The sequence below is a fragment of the Ambystoma mexicanum genome, chromosome 10, assembly GCF_040938575.1.
Source record: "Ambystoma mexicanum isolate Mex_15411 chromosome 10, UKY_AmexF1_1, whole genome shotgun sequence".
NCBI lineage: Eukaryota > Metazoa > Chordata > Amphibia > Caudata > Ambystomatidae > Ambystoma > Ambystoma mexicanum.
This window is the reverse complement of record NC_090932.1, coordinates 531,588,971-531,612,258: the sequence shown is the minus strand read 5'-3', so window position 1 is coordinate 531,612,258 and position 23,288 is coordinate 531,588,971. Positions and strand designations below refer to the sequence as shown.

Sequence of the window (23,288 nt, the reverse complement as noted above, 5' to 3'; positions counted from 1 at the left end):
TAGATCAGGTATTTTAACTTCCCCATGGTCTTGTGCTTAGTGTTCCCCTTGAAGAGCCCCAACGTCCATGCCTCCGGGGATTGAATTTCGAGGCTAATGCCATCTAGGGCCACTACATCTGCCACATACTTCCAAATCTCCTGTATCTTGTGACATTCCCAAAACACGTGAATCATGCCTACATTCTCCTCCCTGCATTTGGGGCAGACTTGATTGCTCGCACCTTTAAACCTTGCAATCGCAGCTGGCGTCAGATATGCTCTTTGTGTAATGTAGAGTTGTAGCAGTTGCAGCACATTCTTAAGACTTTATGGTACAGGGCTAAAGCGTGCCACTCTTTATCTTTAAGTAGTCTTCCTAATTCTTCCCCCACCCCCATCTGCCTCTGCACTTCAACACTATTCTCAAATTTCCATCCATCAGCACCCGTATATCCTAGATATAGCGTGCCCCCCTTCCGAGATATTTATGATTGTTTTCATATCTTTGCACCCTATATCCTGCATAACATCAGGCCACCTATTATTTAATACACCCAGCACAGTCCTATGTAGTACAAATGGACCCTTGTGTATGCGAGTTGAATCTTGCAGCTCATTAAACTCCAGCAACCTATTCTCATTTCTCAAGTCTCCTGTTGTGGCCACCCCACAAGGTTCCCAATGTGCTCTCACCATTGCTCTAAATCCCTGTGTGTCTGGCATTATTGCTGCTAGCAGGGTCTGTGGTGATATCGGGTCTCTAAGTCCCATAGCTTTGCAGGTCCTTTGCCATATCTGTATTCCCAACTTCACCTACTGTGGCTGTCCATGCCTCTCTCTTGGGAGTGGCCAAATTACGTTTCTGAGATAAGTTGTTTTATTGCTGGCTGCAGGAGGGCAGTCTCCCCCGTGGGGTCATCTGCCATCCATTGCACTACATCTTGTTGCTGGCATGCGAGGTAGTATAACTCAAATTTAGGGATTTTCAACCCTCCTTGCGCATAGGGCCTTTGCAACATGTTCAGTGTAACTCTATTCATCCCCTCTTACCATAGTAAGGTCCTACATACTTTGTATAGTTCTAGGAAAAACGTCCTCGGAATATTGTATGGGTTGTTTCCAAAACAGTGCATAAGCCTAGGTAGGGCCAACATTTTCAGTAATGCCGCCCTTCCTGCCATCGACAGCCTGCCCCAAAATTTTATAGATTTGACCAATCCCTCCATCTTTTACTGTCTTTAATTTGTGTTCCTGCCTGGGGTTGTGGTATATATTCAGTCCTAAGTACCTGAAAGTGTGCCTACCCCACTGCAGAGGGAGAGCTGGTACCTCGTCTTCTCCAACCGTAGCCAGTTTTGCTAGCAGGAAGAGACATGATTTACTCTTGTTTATCTGAATCCCGGTCAGTGTGCCAAAATTGGCGAGCACCTATAGTATATACGGTAAGTTCACTTAGGGGTTACTCGGGTATAATAACATGACATCTGCATACATGGATACTATGTGCCGGACTCGGTCAATGTCAATTCCAGCGTCACTATATTCCTGTCTTAAGAATACAGCAATAGGCTCTGCCGCAATGATATATAACATAGGGGACAGTGGACAACTTTGTCTCCTCCCTTTTTGTAGCTGCCACTTTTGTCTGAGTATGTGGCACTCATCCTGACCCCAGCTGTCGGTTGGGCGTATATTAGCTTTACCCACTTCTTGTAGTGCGGTGCTATATCTTTGCTCACCATTGTAGCGTAGTGTATATTGACATGTGCGCTCTCTCTCTGAATAGGGCTTCTTTTGTCGTTCGAATTCTGTGTTTGAAGTTGGAAGGATAGTGCACTTTGATCTTTGAATATTGCCATAATAACTGTTGAATGTGAGATTGTACGTTCTGACATGGGGCTGTTTATGTTATTCTAGGTTCACTTAGGTGTTACGCCAATCTGAACAAATAGGTTTTCCTTGACCTGAGGATGGATTATTTTTGAATCCGAAACGCGTTGGCTGTTGATCATCATTTTGAGGAGCTTCTTTGGATAATTGTGAAAAGGACAATTCACTGTTGAGTTGCCCCTGCAAATAAAAAAGCACCACAAGCGAGGGAACGGAAGTCAGTGACAGTATATATGTTTTTCTTGAAATTTTGCTTTTTCTTGAAATTGGGTTTTCCTGCAACTTTGATTTGATTATAAAATTGAGCTTAAGTTATGTATAACATTTGCTGCATCTAAGACTGTATGTACAGGAGGTTTATGTACTTACTGATGTTTAAAATTTTATGTGGTCATTCCAAAAAACTTTTTTTTTTAATGAGGAATACAGTTCTTTATCTGAATTGTTCTGTTTGACTGTGTTTGTAAATCTTGTATATGTGACAATTATTTGTAAGTCTTTTTTAGGGATACCAGCGATTAGGTTTGAGGTGCTCCCATCCACAGACTATCTTACCGTATTTGGCTTTGTACGAGCCCTTTAGAGTGCATTTGAGGGTTACCGTACAGAAACGTATGGTTTTTGCTTTGTTTTAGGCACTGTTCAGTACCTTAGAAACAACTAATGGGGGGTAGTAGAGGGGTCTGGAAACTGCATACCCACTACTAGGCTTTTGTGACTATACCGTATTACTCCTGCTACATAGCTAACTGTCACAGCAGCTTCAATTTCGGTGACTTAGTGTCGATGATCCCCTTATCAGCTTGCTTGTTGTCTTCACCCTGTGTGATCTGGTATATGTTCGTAGCAGACCCAGCTCTAACAGCGTTCATCTAACCATCTACTGACTCACAACTGTGTTCTCAAACCCAGTTCAACATCCGGGATCTGCACGCTGTCCATTCAGCCCTGCGCCTCGGCCGGCGTGTCAAAGAAGAGAACCGTGCCATTGTGTAGGATCTTTAATATTGCGGTGTATATCAACATATATTTTAGACCTGCCTTTTTTAGTCTGACTTTCGTCTAAATAAATTGGGCTCTTTTCCTTTGCACCTGAAAGGTGTAGTCCGGGAATATTGATGTGTGCAGAGGCTCTGTATAGTCCCCCCATTTCTGGAAAAGACCAGGATCTTTTCCTAGTCTCTATAATTTAGAACCTTGTCAATGATCGGTCTGGGCGGAGCTCCCAGTGGCGGTCGTCTAATAAGGGAATGGTGCACCCTCTCGATGGTAAACCCCTGTGTTAGGTCTCCTGCTCCAATTTACTGCAGCCTCACATTTTCGACACAGTTGGTGGGGTCCGACCCCTCCATTCCCTCCGGCAGGCTCACTATCCTGATATTGTTCCGCCGTGCCCGTCCCTCAAAGTCTTCCACATTATCATCAAGCAATTTCACTTTTTTGCAGCAGAGCATCGACTTCTCTGGATGTTTGCACTCTTGTGGTAGTGTTTTCTCAGACTTTTTCTTCCAACTTGCCAATGCGTTCTGCCAAGGCTCTGACATCCTGCCTCAAGAGGCCTACATCTATTCCTTCTGTGTCGATCTTGGCTTCCAGTGTTGCCTATAGTGTAGAAATTGCCTCTAGAATCTGCTGGTTTCCCGCATCCAAAGGCTCTATAGAGTGCAAAGTGGGTCCTCCCTTCTTTCCTTCGCTCCCAGCATCAGCAGAGCTTGCTTGCTCTCTTGCATATGTTTCTATCGTGGTTTGTTTGTTCTTTGTCTTATTGCCTTTTGACGCCATCTTCAGATTTTCAAACCTTGTCTAGCTCTTCGAGTCAGCCCAGTAAGTGTTCCTCCTTGGTGCTCAGCTTGCAGATTCTCGTGCTGGTCTCGGGGCTGGGATAGTCCTGTCTGTTAGTACGCACCTTCTTTTAGGCCGGTTTTATGTCTGATCTGGCTATGTTGCTCCTTCTCTGCTCACTTCTCTTGCTAGGGCCACTAGGTTGGTATTTGGTGTAATTTGCAGTGCTGGTGTCCAGAGACTATCATACCCTGCTCATGGACAACAATCCATTGTAGCATCCTCTCCGCTGTGGGTGCAGCTTAATTGTGCACTCAATACAGCTTGCTCCCTACTATCACATAGCGTCTCTTGTTTGTGTACGGCCCACTGCTGTTACTGCAGTTCACCAACGTTGGCCCCAGCTGTTTTAGTTCTACCACTTTAGTATGCTGTGTCTTCTCTGGGCTCTCTGAGCCTAGTCCTGGGTATGCCACTCTTTTCACTTTGTTTCGCCGAGTAGTGTTGCATACAGCTACATTTGGCCCCCTGCAGCGTGTTATGCTATGATCGTTGTTGTTGGGTTGCTGGGTGAGTGGAGGCAGTACTACCGACCGGCCAGCACCCCCAGGTAATGTCCGTGAGCTGCACAGCCCTCTGCCGTCTTCCGCTTCCCCCAGGGGCCGGTTAATCGTGCCATAATTATGTACAAATCTATCAAACTGGGTCATGTATGTTGGACCCAAACGAGGACACTTCGTTAATACATCCCTGGCTGTCTCAAAATGTGTACTAGACAAACATTCGACATGTTCTTTTGCCTTTTGGCAGTTTCCATTTTCCTCCCCATATTGCTGTCACCGGGAGCTGATTTGCACGCAGAAGTAATCTGAATGTACTCACAGCTGGATCTGGACACTTTAGGAGGCACAACTGAGATCGCAAATAGGTAAGCACAATTCCTCTGCCTGCACAAAATTGTGCAGCCAGATTAAAATGATCATAACTGCAAACCCATCCCACCTCCTGAGTCTTCCTCCAAACACCACCTTCAGTGTATCGTAGTTTTTACAGCGAACCATGGCAGTGGACCAATTTATCTTTAAATGCAGTTTGTTTACCTCGGCCGTATATCGATCTAAATCACCTGGGTTTCTTTGTGACTCAAGTGAGTCAAAATAACCTTTATTCGACAGAAGCCATACTGGTCAGCTTCACAACAAGAATCACACAGCATCCCAACAATACATATTAGTAATCATCAATTCACCAGCTCTAAAATACATTTGATAAGAAAATAAAAGTATAATAAACGATACATTTTATCAAGCAAAATCCCCATAAACCCTGATCATTGGTCTCTTCATCAGGGGCACAGTTTAGGTGTGGAGATTCATCCATTTCATAGACCTTCACAAGATAGCCACGGTGACCTTGTTCCTCCTTAGCCATGCTCTGTGAATATACTTATCGACAAAGCTATGTTCAAATCCGTGAGTAGCTTCGCAAACAGTTCAGGCAACAAGTTGTCTAAGGGAATAGTTTCTTACCTGAAACTCCATTTCTCCAGCATTGGTATCTTTCATGGATTCACATGCTTTGAATATTCCCCGTCGACGGACTGGGAACCCTTGGTACACTTATAAAGCCGTTTCCCATAGGAAAACTTCCGACACTTTTGTGTCCTATCTATGTCGTTTTCGGGGCCGCCTACGCATGTCCCACTAGGACGTAGCGGTATAAATGCCCCGCCCCCGCGGCTCCCTTCAGATTTCAACCCCTCCAAAGCAGAATGGGGTGAAAACCTAGTTATACAAATACATGGCATTCCGGGGAGGCCGGAGGGCGCATGTGAATCCATGAAAGATACCAATGCTGGAGAAATGGAGTTACAGGTAAGAAACTATTCCCTTCTCCAGCATTGGATCTTTCATGGATTCACATGCTGAGAATAGAAGGTACAGCAGTGATCCTGAAAAAGGGGAGGTGTGAATGCAATCCAACACCCTCCTAAGCATACATATACATAACCATGCTTGCATATAACTGCAAACGTATAAATACACAAATGTACATGCACATATCTGTATCATATATATATATATATATATGATACACAAATGTACATGCACATATCTGTATCATATATATATATATATATATATATATATATATATATATATATATATATATATATATATATATATGTACAGACCCTTCCTGAAAAGGGCTTACCTTATTGAAACAGATGGCGCAAGACTGCTCTTCCCATTTGTACATCATCTGCATGCTGCCATTCGAGGCAATAATGGCGGGTAAACGTGTGAGGCACTGACCACGCCGCCACCTGGCAAATGTCTGCCAGCGGGATTCCTGCCCACAACGCCGTCGAAGACGAAGTTGACCTCGTGGAATGAGCTCTCGGACGCCCTTGTAGCGGTTTTCCCTCTTTGGAATGACAAAAGGCAATCGTCGACGAGACCCATCGAGCCAGTCCCTGCTTTGAAATTGCTTTTCCTCTCGTCGACAGACCATATGCAATGAAGAGTTGCTGCGTAGATCCAAGTTGTTGAGTCCGATGAAGATAACATTTTAGAGCTCTCTTCACGTCCAAGGTATGGAGGGCTTTTTCCGCAGCCGATGAGGGGGTCGCAAAAAAGGTAGGCAGGACAATGGACGAGTGTTTATGATAAGCAAAAGGAACCTTTGGGATGAAATGAGGATTAGTTGACAGAACCACTTTGTCTTTAAAGAACCTTAGGTACGGCGGGTCTACGACCAATGCTTGCAATTCTGAGAGCCACCTAGCTGATGTTATAGCTATTAGAAAATCCAACTTCCATGATAAGAACTTCATCGACGATGTGGCCATTGGTTCAAAGGGTGCTTTAATTAACCCTGCTAGCACCACATTAAGACTCCACGTTGGTGGAAAGCGTTTAATCGGCGGGAATGTTCGGAACAGACCCCTCATGAAGTGTTTCACCAGCCTGTCACTAAACAAGAGAGACGACTGCCTCTTCCTCGTGAACCTAGAGATGGCCGCCAGGTGTACTTTTATTGATGAAAAAGATAACCCGCTCTTCGCCAGGTGTAGCAGATACGGTAGAAGTTGCTCCGGAGTTACCCTTCGAGGTTTCACTCCTGGCTGCCCTTGACACCACGTACAGAACCTTCTCCACTTACATGCGTACGACTTGTTGGTGGAAGGGGCCTGTGCTGCCTGCAGAATTCTCCGACAATACGACGAAATGCTCAAGGCACCGAATTCTGAAAAGTCAGGAGCCAAGCTGTGAGATTGTGACTGTCTGGATTGTGATGCCACACTGCCCCCTCGTCCCGGGACAGGAGATTCAGAACTTTCGGAAACGTTATCGATTGTTCTATTGACAGGTAAAGCAGGTCGGAAAACCACGGCTGCCTCGGCCAACACGGTGCCACTAGGATGACCCGGCACCTGTACCTGCGTATCCACTGCCCCCATTTCTTGAAGACCTTCGTTCGACAACTGAATGCTGTCCATCTCCCATTCGTGTATGCGGTCCATTTTTCGGCTGAGTCCACTTGCTCGTTCCTTACTCCAGGGAGATGAGCTACGATGGATATATCGTGTTTCAGAGCCCAATGGCACAACTTCTGAGCCTCTTATGGAAAGGGTTCTGGACCACGTGCCCCCTTGCTTCCTTAAGTAAAACATTGCCGTCGTGTTGTCGGTCAATATTCTCACTATTGACCCTCTGATGTGCGGCAGGAAAGACTTCGAGGCCCAGCGCACTGCTCTCAGTTCCAGAACGTTGATGTGCAGGAGTGACGCCCTCCGGGACCATCAACCTTGCGTTTGTAGAGTGCCCATGTGTCCTCCCCAGCCTGTCAGGGATGCGTCCGTCACTATGGCTAGCCGAAACTCCGGCTCCTGTAGGGATACCCCTCTGGATAGATTGAAAGCTCTGCCACCACTGAAGAGCTAGCAGGAGCTCGTCGACGGTCAGCTTGTCCGACCAGAGCCCTTGGGCCTGCATCCACCGGTCCGCCAGGAACTCTTGAACCGGCCTCATGAGCAGGCGGCAGTTGCCCACTAGAGGAATGCAGGACGCCATAGCGCCCAGAATCGACACATTTTCTCACTGATGGTCTGGTATTGATTCTCAGCCGACTTGCCAATCGATTGAGTTTGGTGATTCTGTCGAGGGATGGCTTCACTAACCCTGACCGGGCCTCAAATTGTGCGCCCAGGAACACCAAGCTTCTCGACGGCATCAACAAAGATTTCTCAAAGTTTACCGCATACCCCAGCCATTGTAAAAGTTGCATGGTGACATGCAAACCTGTGTGAGTCGACATAGGGGAGGACCCCCTCACCAACCAGTCATCGAGATACGGGTACACATGATGACCTTGCCTTCTCAGCCAGGCTGCCACTGGGGCCAAACATTTCGGTATCAGCCCAAAGGGAAGTACTGTGAACTGCTAGTGAGTCTGACCTACCACAAACCTTAGGAACTTTGTGTCACCGACGCATTGGTATGTGGAAGTACGCGTCCTGCAGGTCCAGAGACGCCAGAAAATCCCCTTCTTGAACTGATCGGATCACTTCCTGGAGCGTGAGCATCTTGAATTTTAGGCTTTTCAACGTCTTGTTGAGATCGCGCAGGTCTAGAATGGGACGCAATTTTCCGTTTGGTTTTTTCACCACAAAGTATCGAGAATAAACCCCTTGACCCTTCTGCGATGACGGAACCAATTCTATAGCCCCTTTTTGTAGCATAAGTGCTTCTTCCTGCTGCAACACGCTCAGATGGGGTTGAGCTGCAAACGCGGTGGAATGTGCAGAGGGTTGCTTTTGAATTGCAGGGAATGTCCGTACCTTACTGTGTCCAACACCCACTGATCCGTTATTTGCTCCCATTCGTCGATGCAGTACGATACTCTGCCTCCCAGAACGTTCCGACGCCCGTCATTGCTGGTCCTTGGTCTGCTTATCTCTCGTCGACGAATAACCTGTTCTCTTCCTGGAGGTCTGGTAGTCCCAGCGTTGTTTTGCCGCTTGAGAAGCCCGTCTGTATCCCTGGGAGGGGTACGCCGGCCTACTGAAGGATCTGCCTCTCGATGCCGAGAATCTGGAGTTTCCTGATGCTCCCCTAAAGGGACGAAAAGACCTGAAACTTCGACCACTCTGGAGGGCACCCAAGGAACGCGCCGTGTCAGAGTCCTCCTTCATGGCCTTCTGGGCCCCGTCCACCTTCTCCCCAAACAGAAGGTCTCGCTCAAAGGGCATATCCAGCACCTTGTATTGCACCTCTGGTCTAAAGTTGGTGTATTTAAGCCATGCTTGCTTTCGTAGAACCACCCCGTTGTTCACCTGTTTAAACCCCGATTCCGCGAGGTCCACCGCGATCTTTATAGCATGATTGGAGGCCTCTTCACCTTCCCAGACGAGTAACATCGCCGCCTTCCTATGTTCTTCCGGAAGATGCTCCAGCATAGGTGCCAGCCGGCGCCACATCGCTCTGTCATATCTGGCTACTATAGCCAGAGAGTTGGCCGCTTTCACTGTGGTTGCGCCTACTGACAGCACTTTTTTTGCCAAAGTCATTCTGTCTTCTGGCCTCATTTTACGGGGGGGGGGGGGGGGGGGGGGGTCGTGCACTTGTGCTGGGCCCTCACCTTTCCCGCCGCCGCCGCTGACACCACTGAGTCAGGGGCTGGTTCAGAGGACAGACACTTGGGGGTAGCTTCTGGGGCCTTAAATTTCTTCTCTACGCGACCTTTTATTGCCGGTTCCGAGAAAGGGTGACACATGGTCTGTAACCCCTCCTGCCACACATGATCCAGGATGGGTACCGAGAACATCGACCTCTTTCCCATGTGGTCGAAAAGAAAACAGTCCTTTCTCTCCTCTTCCTGGGCCAACCCGAATTCTGTACACGCTTTGGCCATCATGGCGTGAAATGACCCAATGTCGTCCGGGGGAAGACGGCTGAGCCGGGCTTCTTGGGGGTTCTAACTCCGACTCCCAGGTTGGATCCCTGGAGGGGGGATAGTGAGAAATCTGATAGGGTCCTCCTGTCCAAGTCCGAATTTAGCAGTTCTCCCTCCTTGTGGCGTGCAGCTGAGAGGTCTTCACCTGCTGGCACTGTGGTGGGGATTGACAGAGTTGGTGGACGAGACGGGCCCGGTTCGTCGATGGTCGACCTGGCCAGAGTTGCTTGAGGTAGCCTCTCGCTAATGACTTCAACAAGGTCTGTAACGTGGATAAAACTTCCAGCGATAAGAGTGACTGCGGATTAAGAAGAAGGGTAAACCCCGGAATGCTGGCTCCCCCGGAGAGAGGCTTGCTAAATCCTCATAACCCGAGGTCTGCAGGGCCAGCTACTCTCACATCCTCATCTCCCGAGGACACCGACAAGGCCACCTCTTGCTGCAGCAGGGTCTCCGGCAAAACCGGGTCGAATACTTCTGGTCGCCAGGCATCTTGCGGAATCTCCGTCGACGAGGCTAAAGCTGGCCCCGTCGTTGTCGCCGTCACCACCTGCGGTCCAAGAATAGTTGAGACCAATTGTGTCAATGGTAGAGAAGGGGTCGACGACTGCCCTGCCGTCGACGACGACGGTGGTGGTCGTGTAGGTCCTTGAGGCGTTCCCGCCTTTTCTGAATTTGACCTACGCTTCTCAACTCGCGGTCGATCTATAGTAATCGCCCGAGGAGGATTTCGACCTTTCTTTTCTGTCTTTCTTCGAAGATGAGGATGACGAGGCTTTCTTTGACGAGGACTCCTTAGAATGGCTTCTTGATGACTCTCCGCCGGTCGTGATTTCTTCACCGGGGGTTCCGACGATGTCGAGCGGCGCGGGGCCCCTGAAGATTTTGACGCTGAGGCCACGCTGCGCATGGAGCCTACCTCCAAAGGCGGGTATGCCCCCGCGCCATCGTTTAATCATGCCACTAGCCGACTTCGATCTTTAAGTGTTTTTTGGGAGAAGCCCTTACATATGTCTCACTTGTCTGCCGAATGATGAGGGTGTAGACAATATATGCAATCCATATGCCCGTCCCCCTCATACACTTTCTTCAAACCGCACGTAGCGCACTGGCGGAACAGCGCTTTCCCAGACATCAGGACAAAACTCCAACAGTACAACCATGGCAAAATAGACTACGTGAGGTGATCCCACTACTTTGGAGACAGTTGAAATCTGAAGGGAGCCGCGGGGGCGGGGCATTTATACCGCTTCGTCCTAGTGGGGCATGCGTAGGCGGCCCCGAAAACGACATAGATAGGACACAAAAGTGTTGGAAGTTTTCCTATGGGAAACGGCTTTATAAGTGTACCGAGGGTTCCCAGTCTGTCGACGGGGAATATTCTAAGCATGTGAATCCATGAAAGATCCAATGCTGGAGAAATAGGGGTATCAGGTACATTTCTCCAAGGTCTTTCAATGACTCACAGAATAATAAAAAGTGCACCATTGTTTCCACCCCATTTTCGCACAGCAGACAGTGAATTTTCTGACCCCGTCCACTTTTTAGTTAGGTCTCGTAATGGCAGCCAACCCAGGCTTAGCCTCATGTAGAGCGCCCGAGCAAATGCTGGAACTAGAGTTGTCTTTTAAAGGCCCCCATCATGTTCTGCCATTTGCTATTCAATCTCCATTTCTGCTTTCTTTTGATCCAGTTTCTGTATTGGTTTGCTTACCTTTTACATTCTATACTTCTCTTACTGAGTGACTTTTCATTCCTTTTAACCTTGCGTAATTCATTTCGTAATTAGGTTCTCAAGGTCAAAATGTTTGTGATTATTTTTTCTTGTGACAGTCAAAGACCTTACTTTTGCCACTGCAACACAGATGGATAGCTTCTTGAACCACAGCTATCTTGTTGCATGCGAGTATTGTCAGTGCATGCAGTATTTCGTTTAAAAATCGGCCACGTTTCACAATACATCTTGGCAATACTCACAGCTGACTATTTTATGTGATTTTCCCTAAATTGGGTGTCAGCCCTTCGCCTTACCCATATACATGTCTAAGTGCATACTAAGGACAGCATGATCGCTAAACAGGGGGGTATAGATTTTAAAGTCTTTCACATGTTGGAGGGTGTTAGGCAGAAACCTGTGCAGTTCACTTAGGGACCACTGCAAAAAGTGTAAGACCACAGGAGTAAGCAGTAAACCCAATTGGTAGCAGTCTGCACCACCCAGATTTACCTGGTAGCTGTGGCTGAGCAGTCAGACTTCTCTCAAGAAGAGTTAGACAGTATATAGAGTATACACAATAGGGCCAGAGACACAGTAGAACAAGCAAACACTGACCAGAGCTTTGGTATACAAGTATATAATTATTTAAAAACACACTTATGAAAATACACTGGCACTGATATATCAAGCAAGTTCAAACACAATCACTATAAGTATATACACCTCCCTAGTTAATTATTCGACAAGTCTAGGTTAAGACACCACTTATTTAGCAAAACAGAGGTGAGCGCGTAACCGTAGATGGCACTCCAATAATTTGTTTAAAAAGGGAGAGAAAAGGCAGAGTAGGAAAATAACACAGTACCAACACTTAAGAAACCACAGCAAGTCAAGAAAAGCAGGGTTTACTGTAGAGCAAAAAGTTCATAGGCCAGGCCCACTCTTGGAGAGAGCAAGGCAGAATGTGCCCAAGATCACACAGTGGAAATGCACTCAGTCTTTGCAGAAAAGTCAAAAGAGGTTGGATGAGTTCAGAAAGGCAAAGTTAGCAGGTCTGAGGTCAACCCAGTTAGAAAGTCAAGGATTTACGGGACACCTTGGACAATCTGTTGCAAGGGAGACCAGGCGGGACACAGTACCTGAAATGGTGAGAAAGCTCCAGCGGTGGCAGTTGTTCCCGGCAGCGGGTGCAAGTCGTGGCTTCAACCAGAGGAAGAGATGATCTCTACGAGGAAGAAAGCTCGATGTCGTTGCACTGCCAGGGAAGAAACCAGCCGCGGAGTTTCCTGGTTAAAAGGTACGACCCTTTTATTCGCGGTAGTGGTGAAGCGTGGCTATCCGGCCGCTGGGATGCTTGGCACGGGCGATTCGACTACGAGACGTTCCAGGAAGGCGGAAAAGGCGAACTGGTTGGTCCCACCAGCTCAAAGGGAAGAAGACTCTCCTGGAAGATCTCCTCCGTTGTCAGGGAAGTGGCGAGTTTGTTCAGCAGGGCTCCACCAGTGGTATTGTTGTAGATGGCTCAGCTTCTCCCCTCTTCGGATTCTTTAGGTCCTGTGGCGACTTCTGAAGTTCCAGTCCCCAAAGCCCTGCTTTTATGCAGAAAAACCCCCATTCAACAGCCTAGCTGTCACTCAAACATGCTAAGTAGTGAGCCGGGCGGCTCACCACTGGGCCAATCACACAAGAGTGTGACTTGAGTTGTCAAGGCAACTCAGTCCAGGGTGCTTAATCCCCCTGCCACACATCCTGTAGACCCCAGACAGAGTGGCACCATTTGGAGGCCTTCTGCGGAGAAGCACGCCAAAAAGTGGAACAAAGGGCTCAACTTGGGTTAGAGTTTCAGAGGCGAACACAAACGCCATTTTAAAAGCGAGTCTTGGCAAAAAGACCCAACCGGGGAATAAATATTAAATAAATAACCCGGCGGTATCTTTAAAATTTCACCAAAAGGTGGTACGTTTAAAATCAATGGGAAAATCCCATAGGAAATATTCTGGTGGAATATTTCGTGTGGTATCCACTGCCACCAGCCAGAACTCAACAAGGGGGGACTGGACAGTGCCCCGTTGGAAAACAGACCCAGGGGTAATCGAATTACTCCTACCAGTACTTCCACAATATGATGGCTTGTACTGGTTCTGTTCACAATTTGAGACTAGTAAAGCTATTGGTGACTTTACATGCCCTGGGATACATTAGTCAGTCCCAGGGTATGGAGTCTATGTTTGGGGGTCACTATGACACCCCTGTGTTACTGCACTGAGGGTGCTGTGTAACACACATACCAAAAACACATGAAGCCCTATGGAGTAAAAGACCCCATAGCCCATAAAACACATTTACAGTCAAAGGACATTCTCAAATCATGCCTAAGAGTGGGAGGAAGAGAGTCTCACTCTTAGCAGGAGAAAAGAATAAACCCCAAAAATCCAGCAAAGCTGCTGGGGGACTAACTAGGTTTGGGAAATTAGCCTTTACAGAGAATTCTCCTTAACAGAGGGAGGCATTACCACAAAGGTAGTCGAATGTTGCATTTTTCTCACTGGTTGATCACGTAGATCTACCTGGTGTGCTGCTAATGGTCCTTTCATTCAGGATCCCTAGGTCACACTCCGCCATAAACTTGCGACATTCCACTCCCTTACTATTGGATCTGTCACAAATAAAAGTGTTTATTGTGGCTATCTTTTGATATAGTCCTTCTAGAGTGGTGACACTGCATCTTGCATTTAAATCACCTTCTCACCTCCCAACAATATAATTTTGTTATCAGGCAACATGCTCCACTTAGTTATCGTTTCGTTGATATCACGTGAGGTTTTTATGTGGGGGAGGGGGGTTCCTATGCATTTACCACCAGTATGTTAGGAAAGTTGAGCTCAAGTGCCAGCACATTGTCATTTGAGTTGGCAGGGTCTACCGTAATGGAGATAAACTCCTGGTTGACTAATGATCAAACCTCCATAGGGCCCATGCTTCTGTCCTTTTTAGCTTTCAACTTGTGTACAACATAACCATCTAAATGGAAATTATTGATTAACCATGTTTCTTGTAACAAAACACTAGGTACGATATAAGCGCATTTAGTGAAGGAGCTTTCTTTAAACAAAATGTGAATGGCCCCTGGTATTCCACAAGGCCAATTTAAATTCTAATGTTTGTGTGCCATCCATGATTTGCATTAAGGATTTCAACCAATGCCAGCCTTTTAAGTTATCTAGTCCTTCAGTGGTTGCAGTCACTGACTTTTCATGGTTTAATTCTTTTAGCTTTTATGTACTACATGTTCACAGTAGGACGTTGTCGGCACATTTATTATTTCTTTATCTAGGTCATAACCTAGATAATTCAGTGATTCATGTTGACTCTGAATTAATGAAGCAACCACTGGTAGTACACAGTGGATAGGTGACACTGCTACAAACCCTTTCTTTATAGGTTCTATAAAATCCAAGTCACATGAGTTCAGGATCCGAAGGATAGGAATCTTTGCGAATATCCAGATCAGTGCTGATCTGATTATGTGTCTTCTAGATGTTAGGTCGGTTTTTTCGCTGATAAGAACTCTCAGATCTAAAGGTCGTAATGCGTCTCCCTTATTTATCTGGTTGATTGGCCTGTTACCCGGCATCTCATGTGCCTGCAGGCAAGTGTTCTTATGATTTAATTAGCCAAGTTGCTGATCCTCTGAGTGCTCATGTGAGCTTGTTTGTTTGGGGGGGAGAGACTCCTGCAGTCTGACCTTACTGGTATTAACTTGTAGCAACCAGCAGGTTAAAGTTCCTGTGTCAGTATTTCTTTTTCCTGTTTTCCCTCTTCTGCGTCTGTCTTCTGACGGGAATGCATGATTGAGGTAATTGTTGAATTTAATGTTTGAGCCGCCGCCTAGTGGGATTAAAATCCTGGTTTCTTTTTTCGTTCATTCTTTGTAATTTATTTTTCTTATGTCATTTGTGTAAAAGATATGTGAGGGGGGTTGGGGGAAGGGAACCCATCAGGCTTTCTGTAGGTATTTTCCTGTCATCCTCATCCTGGGTGTTGATGACAATCGGAGACAGGCTTTCCACTTTTCCATGCTTTCCGACTTTACTAGAGAAGCTCCATCGTGTATATTGGACCTCCGATGGGAGCTTAAAATGTCTAATTGACTGAGTCTCGGTAAATATAATCACACAATTTTAGTAGAATTTGTATTGCAAAGTTTAAAATCCCACTTGACATTTGTGTGCCTGTAAGAAGGGAATTTTCAGCTCCCATTTCATGCATTTCAGGAGGTACCTCTTCATCACCTGCAATGAGTTGGTCAATAGCCTGAGCTAATGACACCTCTAAGCGCAGTAGAGGCGAGGAGTTTGATTTAGCAGGAAACAGAATCAGGGTAGCTAATAGCCTTTGGGAATAGGACTTCTCCGGCTACATTCACATCTGTACACGTCTAATAGTGAGTTAGCATCTATGTCTCCCAGAGAAGCGCATGACGTTATGCTTATTCCATTTTCTGCTCTAACTGGCACATCAGTTTTACCGGGTCGCTCCCCCCCACCCTCCCATGTTCTTCCCCGGGCTTAAAACAGGCAGTGATGTAGCCTGCCAATTGAGTTTCTTGGGGAATTTCTTTGGTTACTGATGTTGCAGGTTCGTAAGACAAATCAGTGCCTCCTTTGTTTCCAGGCCTGCCCTTGTGTCCCTCTGCCCAGTTTGTATCCATTTGATTTACCATATGGTTTTGATTTGCACAGATTATGTCTATTCTTACAAGGAGCTTTACCGGGCTTGATGTTAATGCCAAAGGCGGCTTACCTTCCTGCTTCACTTAGCGTGCATTCGAGCCTTTTGTGCATTTTACTATGCCAATGCGGAGACCCACCTTCTTTCTAATGACGACTGTAGACAGAGTACCAAAATGAGGGACAGACTCTCTGCTGCAGACCGCTTTCCACACACAGTTTTCGTTAACTTCTCAAACTATCAGAGTATCCCTGTTCTCCAGAACTAGGGTAGCCTTCTATAATCTGTCCACCAGGCCAGATTGTAGAAATCCATTTGAACAAGATGAAAGGAACAAACCCGCAAGGCAGGGTAACGTCCAGGAGGTGCCCAACTGAAGAGAGCACCAGGAGATTCCTTGGTGGGGAACACAAGAACACAAAGTTGGCACCTGAGCCAGGGGTTCCCAAGGGGGAAAGAAGACAAGAGATTTACCATAAACCCATGGTAGACCAGAGAGAAAGATAATCCTCAGATCGAAAACCAACCCAAGGAGATTAGTTGAAGAGAAATTCAGTGTACCTGCTTGAACTGTGCATCTGGGTGAGGAGCACATACTGACAGACAGCAGGGTGGGGGTCAGGAACCAGACAATATTCTTTCGTTTCGTTAAGGGCCCCCATTGTACCTTGGTTGAATTTATGTTTTTCCTATTGGTAGTGGTAGGTTAGCCTAGGATTGAGGACCAAGGACTTTTCTGTTTTGAAAGATATTCCAACGAGCCCCCTTTTAAGCAGTTCTTTTATAGAGGAGGGCAGAGAAAAGTAGTCTTATGGATAGCTTAGGCCTTGTGTGTTCCAATAAAGAAACGTTCAGTCAAAATACCACCCTGTCCGTCAACTGATTCTGAGAGATGCAAAGATCTTCCAGGGGGGGACTTCAGAGTGGCCTCCTGGTTAAGGATATGGCTGTGGATGTTTGCCATCACACAGTCACATAGGAGGAGTTGCAATTACTGGAAAACCTCCAGAAGACATTTAAAGCATAATATGTCATATGCAATAGACAGTCAGTTTGCAACTCATGTGGAAGTCATATTTATGGTACACTCATATGCTATTTCTACAGTAGTGGCTCCATTCACAGTTTGACACCGGATACACATGGACGGTTTTAACTCTTGCTGGTCATATCTTCATTTCAATCCCTGCAGAATAGATGTCCTTTAACTAATAACGACAATTTGGCACACAGGTTATCTACCCAGTAGCAATCGTGTTTCACCCACTGTCCCCCAGGATGGTCAGACATTCTTCATTGCGGCCTTAGAATGAAGACGGTATCCAAAGAGAATCTGGACAGTTACATCCCGTTTATGGATAAAACATACAGCAATACAATGAATTAGCATCTCTTAAGCTTTAATAATAATAAAAACAAGAACAATATTTCATATTAAAACATAATACAATCTGAAACACAACATACTGTTTTGTCTGTCAGGTGTGTGTGTGGCAGGGTGAAGAATAGAATATGGGGTGTATGCGGGTCTTCATTTGTATTGTGGTTGAGCGAGGACAGTGAATGTGCATTTCATTTGGTGATTAGTATATATGTTCAATTAAATGATGTAAGCGTTGATAGGCAGGTGCTTCTGTGCACTTCAAAGGTTCATTTATGTTATTAAGTATATTTGTGCTTGGTAAGTCAATGTTTAGAGTATGGGTAAGTCTGTTTTGGCCCGTTCAAATTTGTGTATGATGGTGTGCCGATTGTTTGCGAGACTGGCTGGCAATATGATAAACTGTAGGTGGATGAAATGGAGTGGGCAGTGGAAGGAATAGGTAGATCTGGAAGGATTGGCAGAAGAGATGAAAGCATGAAGTGAGATTGGAAGGATTATAAACGGGAGGATGATAGGATAGTGTCAGGTTAAGGGCATGAAGCAACATGCAGGATAGGGAGCAAAAGATGAAATAAAGAGCATGGTGGAAGTGGGAAAGGGCGGTGGAAGGACAGAGTTTATGAGAGTTATATAAGGGATCAAGGAAAAAAAATGCATGACGGTAGGAGATTCAAAAATGGACTTAGAAAGGATAAAGTAGATTCAGAGAGAAGTGGACACAACAGAGAAGAAGCAAGACAGAGCGAGTGCCAAACAGGATTGAAGAGACAATAGAAGGAAGAACCAGAAACTGGGAGGGGCACACAAGGCAGGGCCAGAAAGAGGGGCAGAATGACACAAGGGAAGAAGGTGGGGCAGGAGTCAGTGAGAGAGACAAGGCTGAAGGGGATGAGAGATAGGGGCAGAAGGGGTGGTCAGAGGCGAGAGAAGAGTTCGGAAGAGGTGAGAGATGGGAAAGAATGGATGGAAAAGATGGAAACTTAAAAATAGGGGATGTAAATATTGGAAGAAGTGATGAAGGTAAGTGAGAAAGCGATGGTTTTTGGTTGGAAAAATGTGATGAAGAGGGAGATGAAATGAATGGAGGACAGGAATTAGTATAAAGCAGGTGGAGGAGCAGGAACAATGAATATTTAGATAATTGCTTTACATATCTTGCAGAAATCTGAACAGTGCTTTAAAGAAATCAACATTTCATAACACTTAGCCCTGGATACCTTGATTACGAGGATAAATTGCAATGGTTTAAGCCTGAGCCAACTGCACCAGAAGAATCTCCTTAACACCTACTAAGGGTGCCTGGAGCAGCATAAAGGAGTTCCCAGAACAGAAATGAGAATGTTTGGAGAAGAGGCAGGAGGGCAAATTGGAACGCAGAAGACTTAGAAGCGGACAAAGGCTGCATCGATCTGCCGGACTGATGGGAGTGACAGCATAATTTTTCGTCTGTACTGTGGGTCCTTTTGTAAAGGGTTGTTTTCCAGGTAGACCGTCTCCAATTTCTTTGCTGTTTTCAGTTCATCTATGTCACTCCAGTTGTCAATCAGATTGTCATTCATCTGTGAAGCCAACAAGAAAAATGAGCAAAGAATTGGCAACAAATGGTTGCGTTTGTGTTTTTAATTTTATTTATTGTGTAATTGGTTAATTAAAACCTTTTGCACATTTCATATAAACTAAAATCATTATTCAGTACATATCCTGTACCACATCATATTACATAACATGGAACAAGTTACTTACCTGTAACTATTGTTCTCCAGCATGGGTCTGGCATGGAAAGAATACATAGCAGTACAACAATACACAACCACGGGAGGTGGCAAGTCCTAACAGAAGCAATCACCTTTACTTCTTGAAAAGGCTCACCTCAAGCAAAAGGTTGCGTAGCACTGCTAGGCAGACACTGGACTCCTCTCTTGAATACCTGTGGATGCAGTAGAATATCATGAAGGTGTGTGCGGACCGCCACGTAGCAGCCCTGCAGATGTCCTGCAGGTGCACATCAGACAGGAACGCCATCGTCGCAGCGATCGCTCTGCTGGAGTGGGTTCTCGGACGGCCAAGCAGCAGTTGGTTTGCCAATCGATGCCAGTGCGTGATGCAGCCGGAGAGCCACCTGGAGAAGGAAGGCCTTTCCATGGTTCACAGGACCAAAGTTCACAAACAATTGAGATCTCTTCCGAAAACTCTTTGTGCGTGCCAAGTACAACTTCGGGGCATGAGCAACTTCCAGCGAGTGCAAGGCCCTTTCAGCCGGTGACGAAGGCTTCAGAAAAAATTCTGGTGACCCCAAAAGGTAAGTTGAGATGGAATTCAGACGGAACCTTTGGCATAAAAGAGTGGTGCATCCGCAGTACCTCCCTCGACTTGTGGAAAGTTAGATAAGGCTGTTTGCAGGATAGGCCCTGGATCTCACCTACCCTCCTGGCAGAGGTGACGGCCACAAAGAAAGCGGTCTTCCACGAGAAGAACGAGAGGGCCCTCATGCATAGGCTCGAAGGGGGCCACCATGAGCCTCGTCAGCACGACGCTGAGTTCCCACGCTGGGGCAGGGGCCTTCACCAGCGGAAAAGATTGAAACAGTCCTTTGAGGAACTCACTGACAAGACGGTGGAACCAAAGAGAAGCTCTTTCTTGGAAACCTGGTGTAGCAGGATATAGCCACCAGATCCACCTTGATAGAGGTGTGTGCCAGTCCCGCTCTCGCCAAGGACAACAAGTATGGAAGAATTTGTGGGGTTGTGATCCTCAGAGGGGTGATCATCTGCGATCGGCACCACGTAGTGAAACGCTTCCACTTTTGACCGTAGCACTTAAGAGTCGACGACGCTCTGGCCTTGGCAAGGACCTCTCTGCAGTCCACCGGCAATTAGTATCCTCCAAACTCTAGGGCTGCAGGAGCCAGGCCTTCAAGTTCAGCGATCCTGGGTCGTGATGCAGGATTGCGCCTTGTTTTCTGGTGAGTAGATCTGAGACCACCGTTAGCTTGACCGGAGGCGACGCAGACGGGCTGAGAAGGTCTGGGTACCAGATCTGCCTCAGCCACGCCGGGGCAACGAGTATCATCCTGCATCAGCACAGAGTTTATTGATGACTCGCAGTAGGAGGGGCAACAGAGGGAACGTGTACAGAAACAGGCCTTTCCACGGGAAGGAGAACGCGCCCCCCATGCTCCCCAGTTTATGGAACCTGCTGGCATTTGGAGTTTGCAGCCATCACAAACGCATCGATCTGGGGCCTGCCCCAATTGATAAATGCAGTCCAGCTGGTCCTGCCGAAGATCCCACTCATGGCAGGAGCGCAACTCCCTGCTAAGGGAGTCGGCGATGGTGCTCTTGACTCCTGTCAGGTGAAAGGGGACGAGGAACACGTCTTGCCCCTACAGCCCGGTGCCGCAAGTCCTGCGCCTCTTTGGAGAGTGCTGGGGACCAAGAGCCCGCCTGCTTTTTGATGTAGAACATTGTGGTAGTGTTGTCTGTGAAGATCCTCATCACTTTGCCCTTCAGAGACGGAAGCAATGACCTGAGGGCCCAGAACACTAGCCGCAGCTCCAGGATATTGATGTGAAGATCCTTCTCCTCCGCCTGCCACAGGCCTCTTACATTCAGACGTCCGGGGTGGGTTCTGCAGTCTTCCAGGGAAGCATCCGTGGTGACCGTCTCCGGGTACAGCAGATTGGCTGACACTTGTATGGGAACTCCAGAGTATGTGGGCGTGAGCATCCAGCACCCATCTGTCGCTGGAGATCTTCTCCCCCTCACTGACGAATCCAGTCAGCCGGCCTCCCACTGGGGTGCATGGGTGGGGCCCAGATGTCTTGGCCAGTTCAGTCCTGCTTCAGGGGTAGGCGTCCTGCCTCAAGGGCGACAGCGATGCTGACCACCTCCATCATAAGCGTTGGAACGGCCTCTTGGGTCGTGGACCTGGAGGGCTGCGGTACAACGAGGAGAAACCTTTTGTCGACCTGCCTGACTTTCCCTTGGAGGCACGAAAGGAAGAGCAGTGTTGCCGGAGAGTACCCAGGGCACAGGCTGTCAACGTATCCGCCTTGATGGTCTGCAAGGACTCGTGGTCAACCTTCCCAAAGAGGTTATCACCGAAAGGCATGTCCAGTACCCTTGCCTGGACCACCTGGTGGAAATTCGTGGCCTTCAGCTGGCCTTTATGGTGGAGGTAGACACTGTTACCCATCTGCCGGAACCCTGTGTCTTGTGATGTCCAGCGCCACTGTGATGGCATGGTCTGAAGCCACTTCTCCCTCCTGGAAAAAGGCAATCACCTCCATCCCTTTGTCGTCAAGAAGGAATCGTGCCCAGCTTGTACCACAGTTCCCTGTCGTACCTGGCCAGGATCGCCAGTGAGTTGGCCGTCTTGATGGTCGACGCTGCGGTGTAAATAACATTCCTCCCCATGGCGTCCAACTTCTTCCCCTCACTGTCCGAAGGGACGGAGGCCAACGAAGAAGGGTTTGACGACCTCTTACTCGCTGTTGCCAAAACCACAGGCGATGGTTGTGACCGTAGACACTTGGGTGCGGACTCAGGCACCCAGTACTTTTTCTCCAGTCTATCGTCCTTTGCCGGGGCAGTGCAAGGATTCTTCAAGAGGGCCAGGCCCTCCTCCCACACGTCGTCCAGGAGGGGAACTGCCAAGATGGTTTTCCTCTGCATTTAAAGAAGCATTTAAAGAAGCACGCCAAATAATAGCAAGAAATCCAACACCAAAAAGATACCAGGGCAGCATGAATATGAGGAGCCTCCTATGCGCAAGGCCGTGCGGAAAACGATTGAATATTGACGGACTTGTGCAACATTGTTGCTCGCGGCGAAGGTCTTGGCTGGATACAAAATGGCGGCCGCTCAGTGACCGAACAAAGAAACCATCACTGACGCTGAAGCGGGGGCCGGCGAAGATGGAATAACTGACGCCCTTGAGCAAGGAGTGGCAGCTGCAAAGGAACGGTGCACACTGGAATGTGCTGTCCGTGAGCTTGCCCGCATTGCATCGGCGGCGCGGTTGTGCCCAGGACCGGGAAAAGAAGGAAGAAAGTTTTGGGGTGCCTCTGCAGGCACCGAGGAGATCCCTCCAGCACCCAGAGCAGGACTGAGGGGCAAGAGTCGGGACTGGAGTAGTCCGCCGGCACGCTGGGAAGCGCAGTGCGCTGCGGACCCCAGGAGCCGGTGGGCAGAAAGCAAAACATTACAAGGTCGGAGCGAGGTGCAGGCGCCCGCCGCTGCATGGAGAGCCGGGGGGGGGGGGGGGGGGGCGAGATTGCGGGCGGCGGGAGCTCAAGGGCTGCTGGGGATGATAAGGACGTAAATAAGCCCATGTAAAGTAGGAACTTTAGACTGCGCGGCCCCTCAGGCGGGACGTTGTGCTGTCGTGGTGCCCGCCCCACCCCACCCCCCCACAGTGAACGTTCCCACAGTGGGGAGTGTTAGGGAGAATTCTCATTTATGGCCAATTTCCCTCACCTAGTGAGTCCCCCAGCAGCTTTGCTGGACTTCTGGAGTTTATTTGTTTCCACTTGGTAAGAGTGAGAGCTTTTCCCCCACTCTTAACTGCGTTTTGCTATGTGTTTCTATCTGTTTTTGTGACTGTGGACTCTGAAACACACCACTTCAGTAGCCCCCTTCTTGTATGTCACACAGCACCTTCAGTGCCGTGGCACAGGATTGTCTTTGAGACTTCCCTCTACTCCATTTTTGAGGCGACTATCGTCCCCCAGAAAAGGGTAAAGTTACCATTAACTTTACTTAGTTAATCTACCAGAGATCCAGTACACCCCATCTTCCATGGAGTACTGGAAAGGGGTAATTCGTATCCCTTTTTATCTGCACCT

At 47.6% G+C, this 23,288-nt stretch overlaps 1 protein-coding gene across 2 annotated transcripts in view; it reads right to left on the bottom strand.

Annotated features, from left to right (window-relative positions):
- Window positions 1-17,442: 17,442 nt before the first annotated feature.
- The window catches only part of PPP1R7 (protein phosphatase 1 regulatory subunit 7), a 735,538-nt gene continuing 729,692 nt past the window's right edge, over window positions 17,443-23,288 (bottom strand). For both annotated transcript variants that reach the window (XM_069618102.1, XM_069618103.1), the window contains one exon: window positions 17,443-19,002. In XM_069618102.1, the coding sequence (XP_069474203.1) occupies window positions 18,826-19,002 (177 nt within the window). In that variant the 3' untranslated portion in view covers window positions 17,443-18,825. The remainder of the gene's footprint in view (window positions 19,003-23,288) is intronic.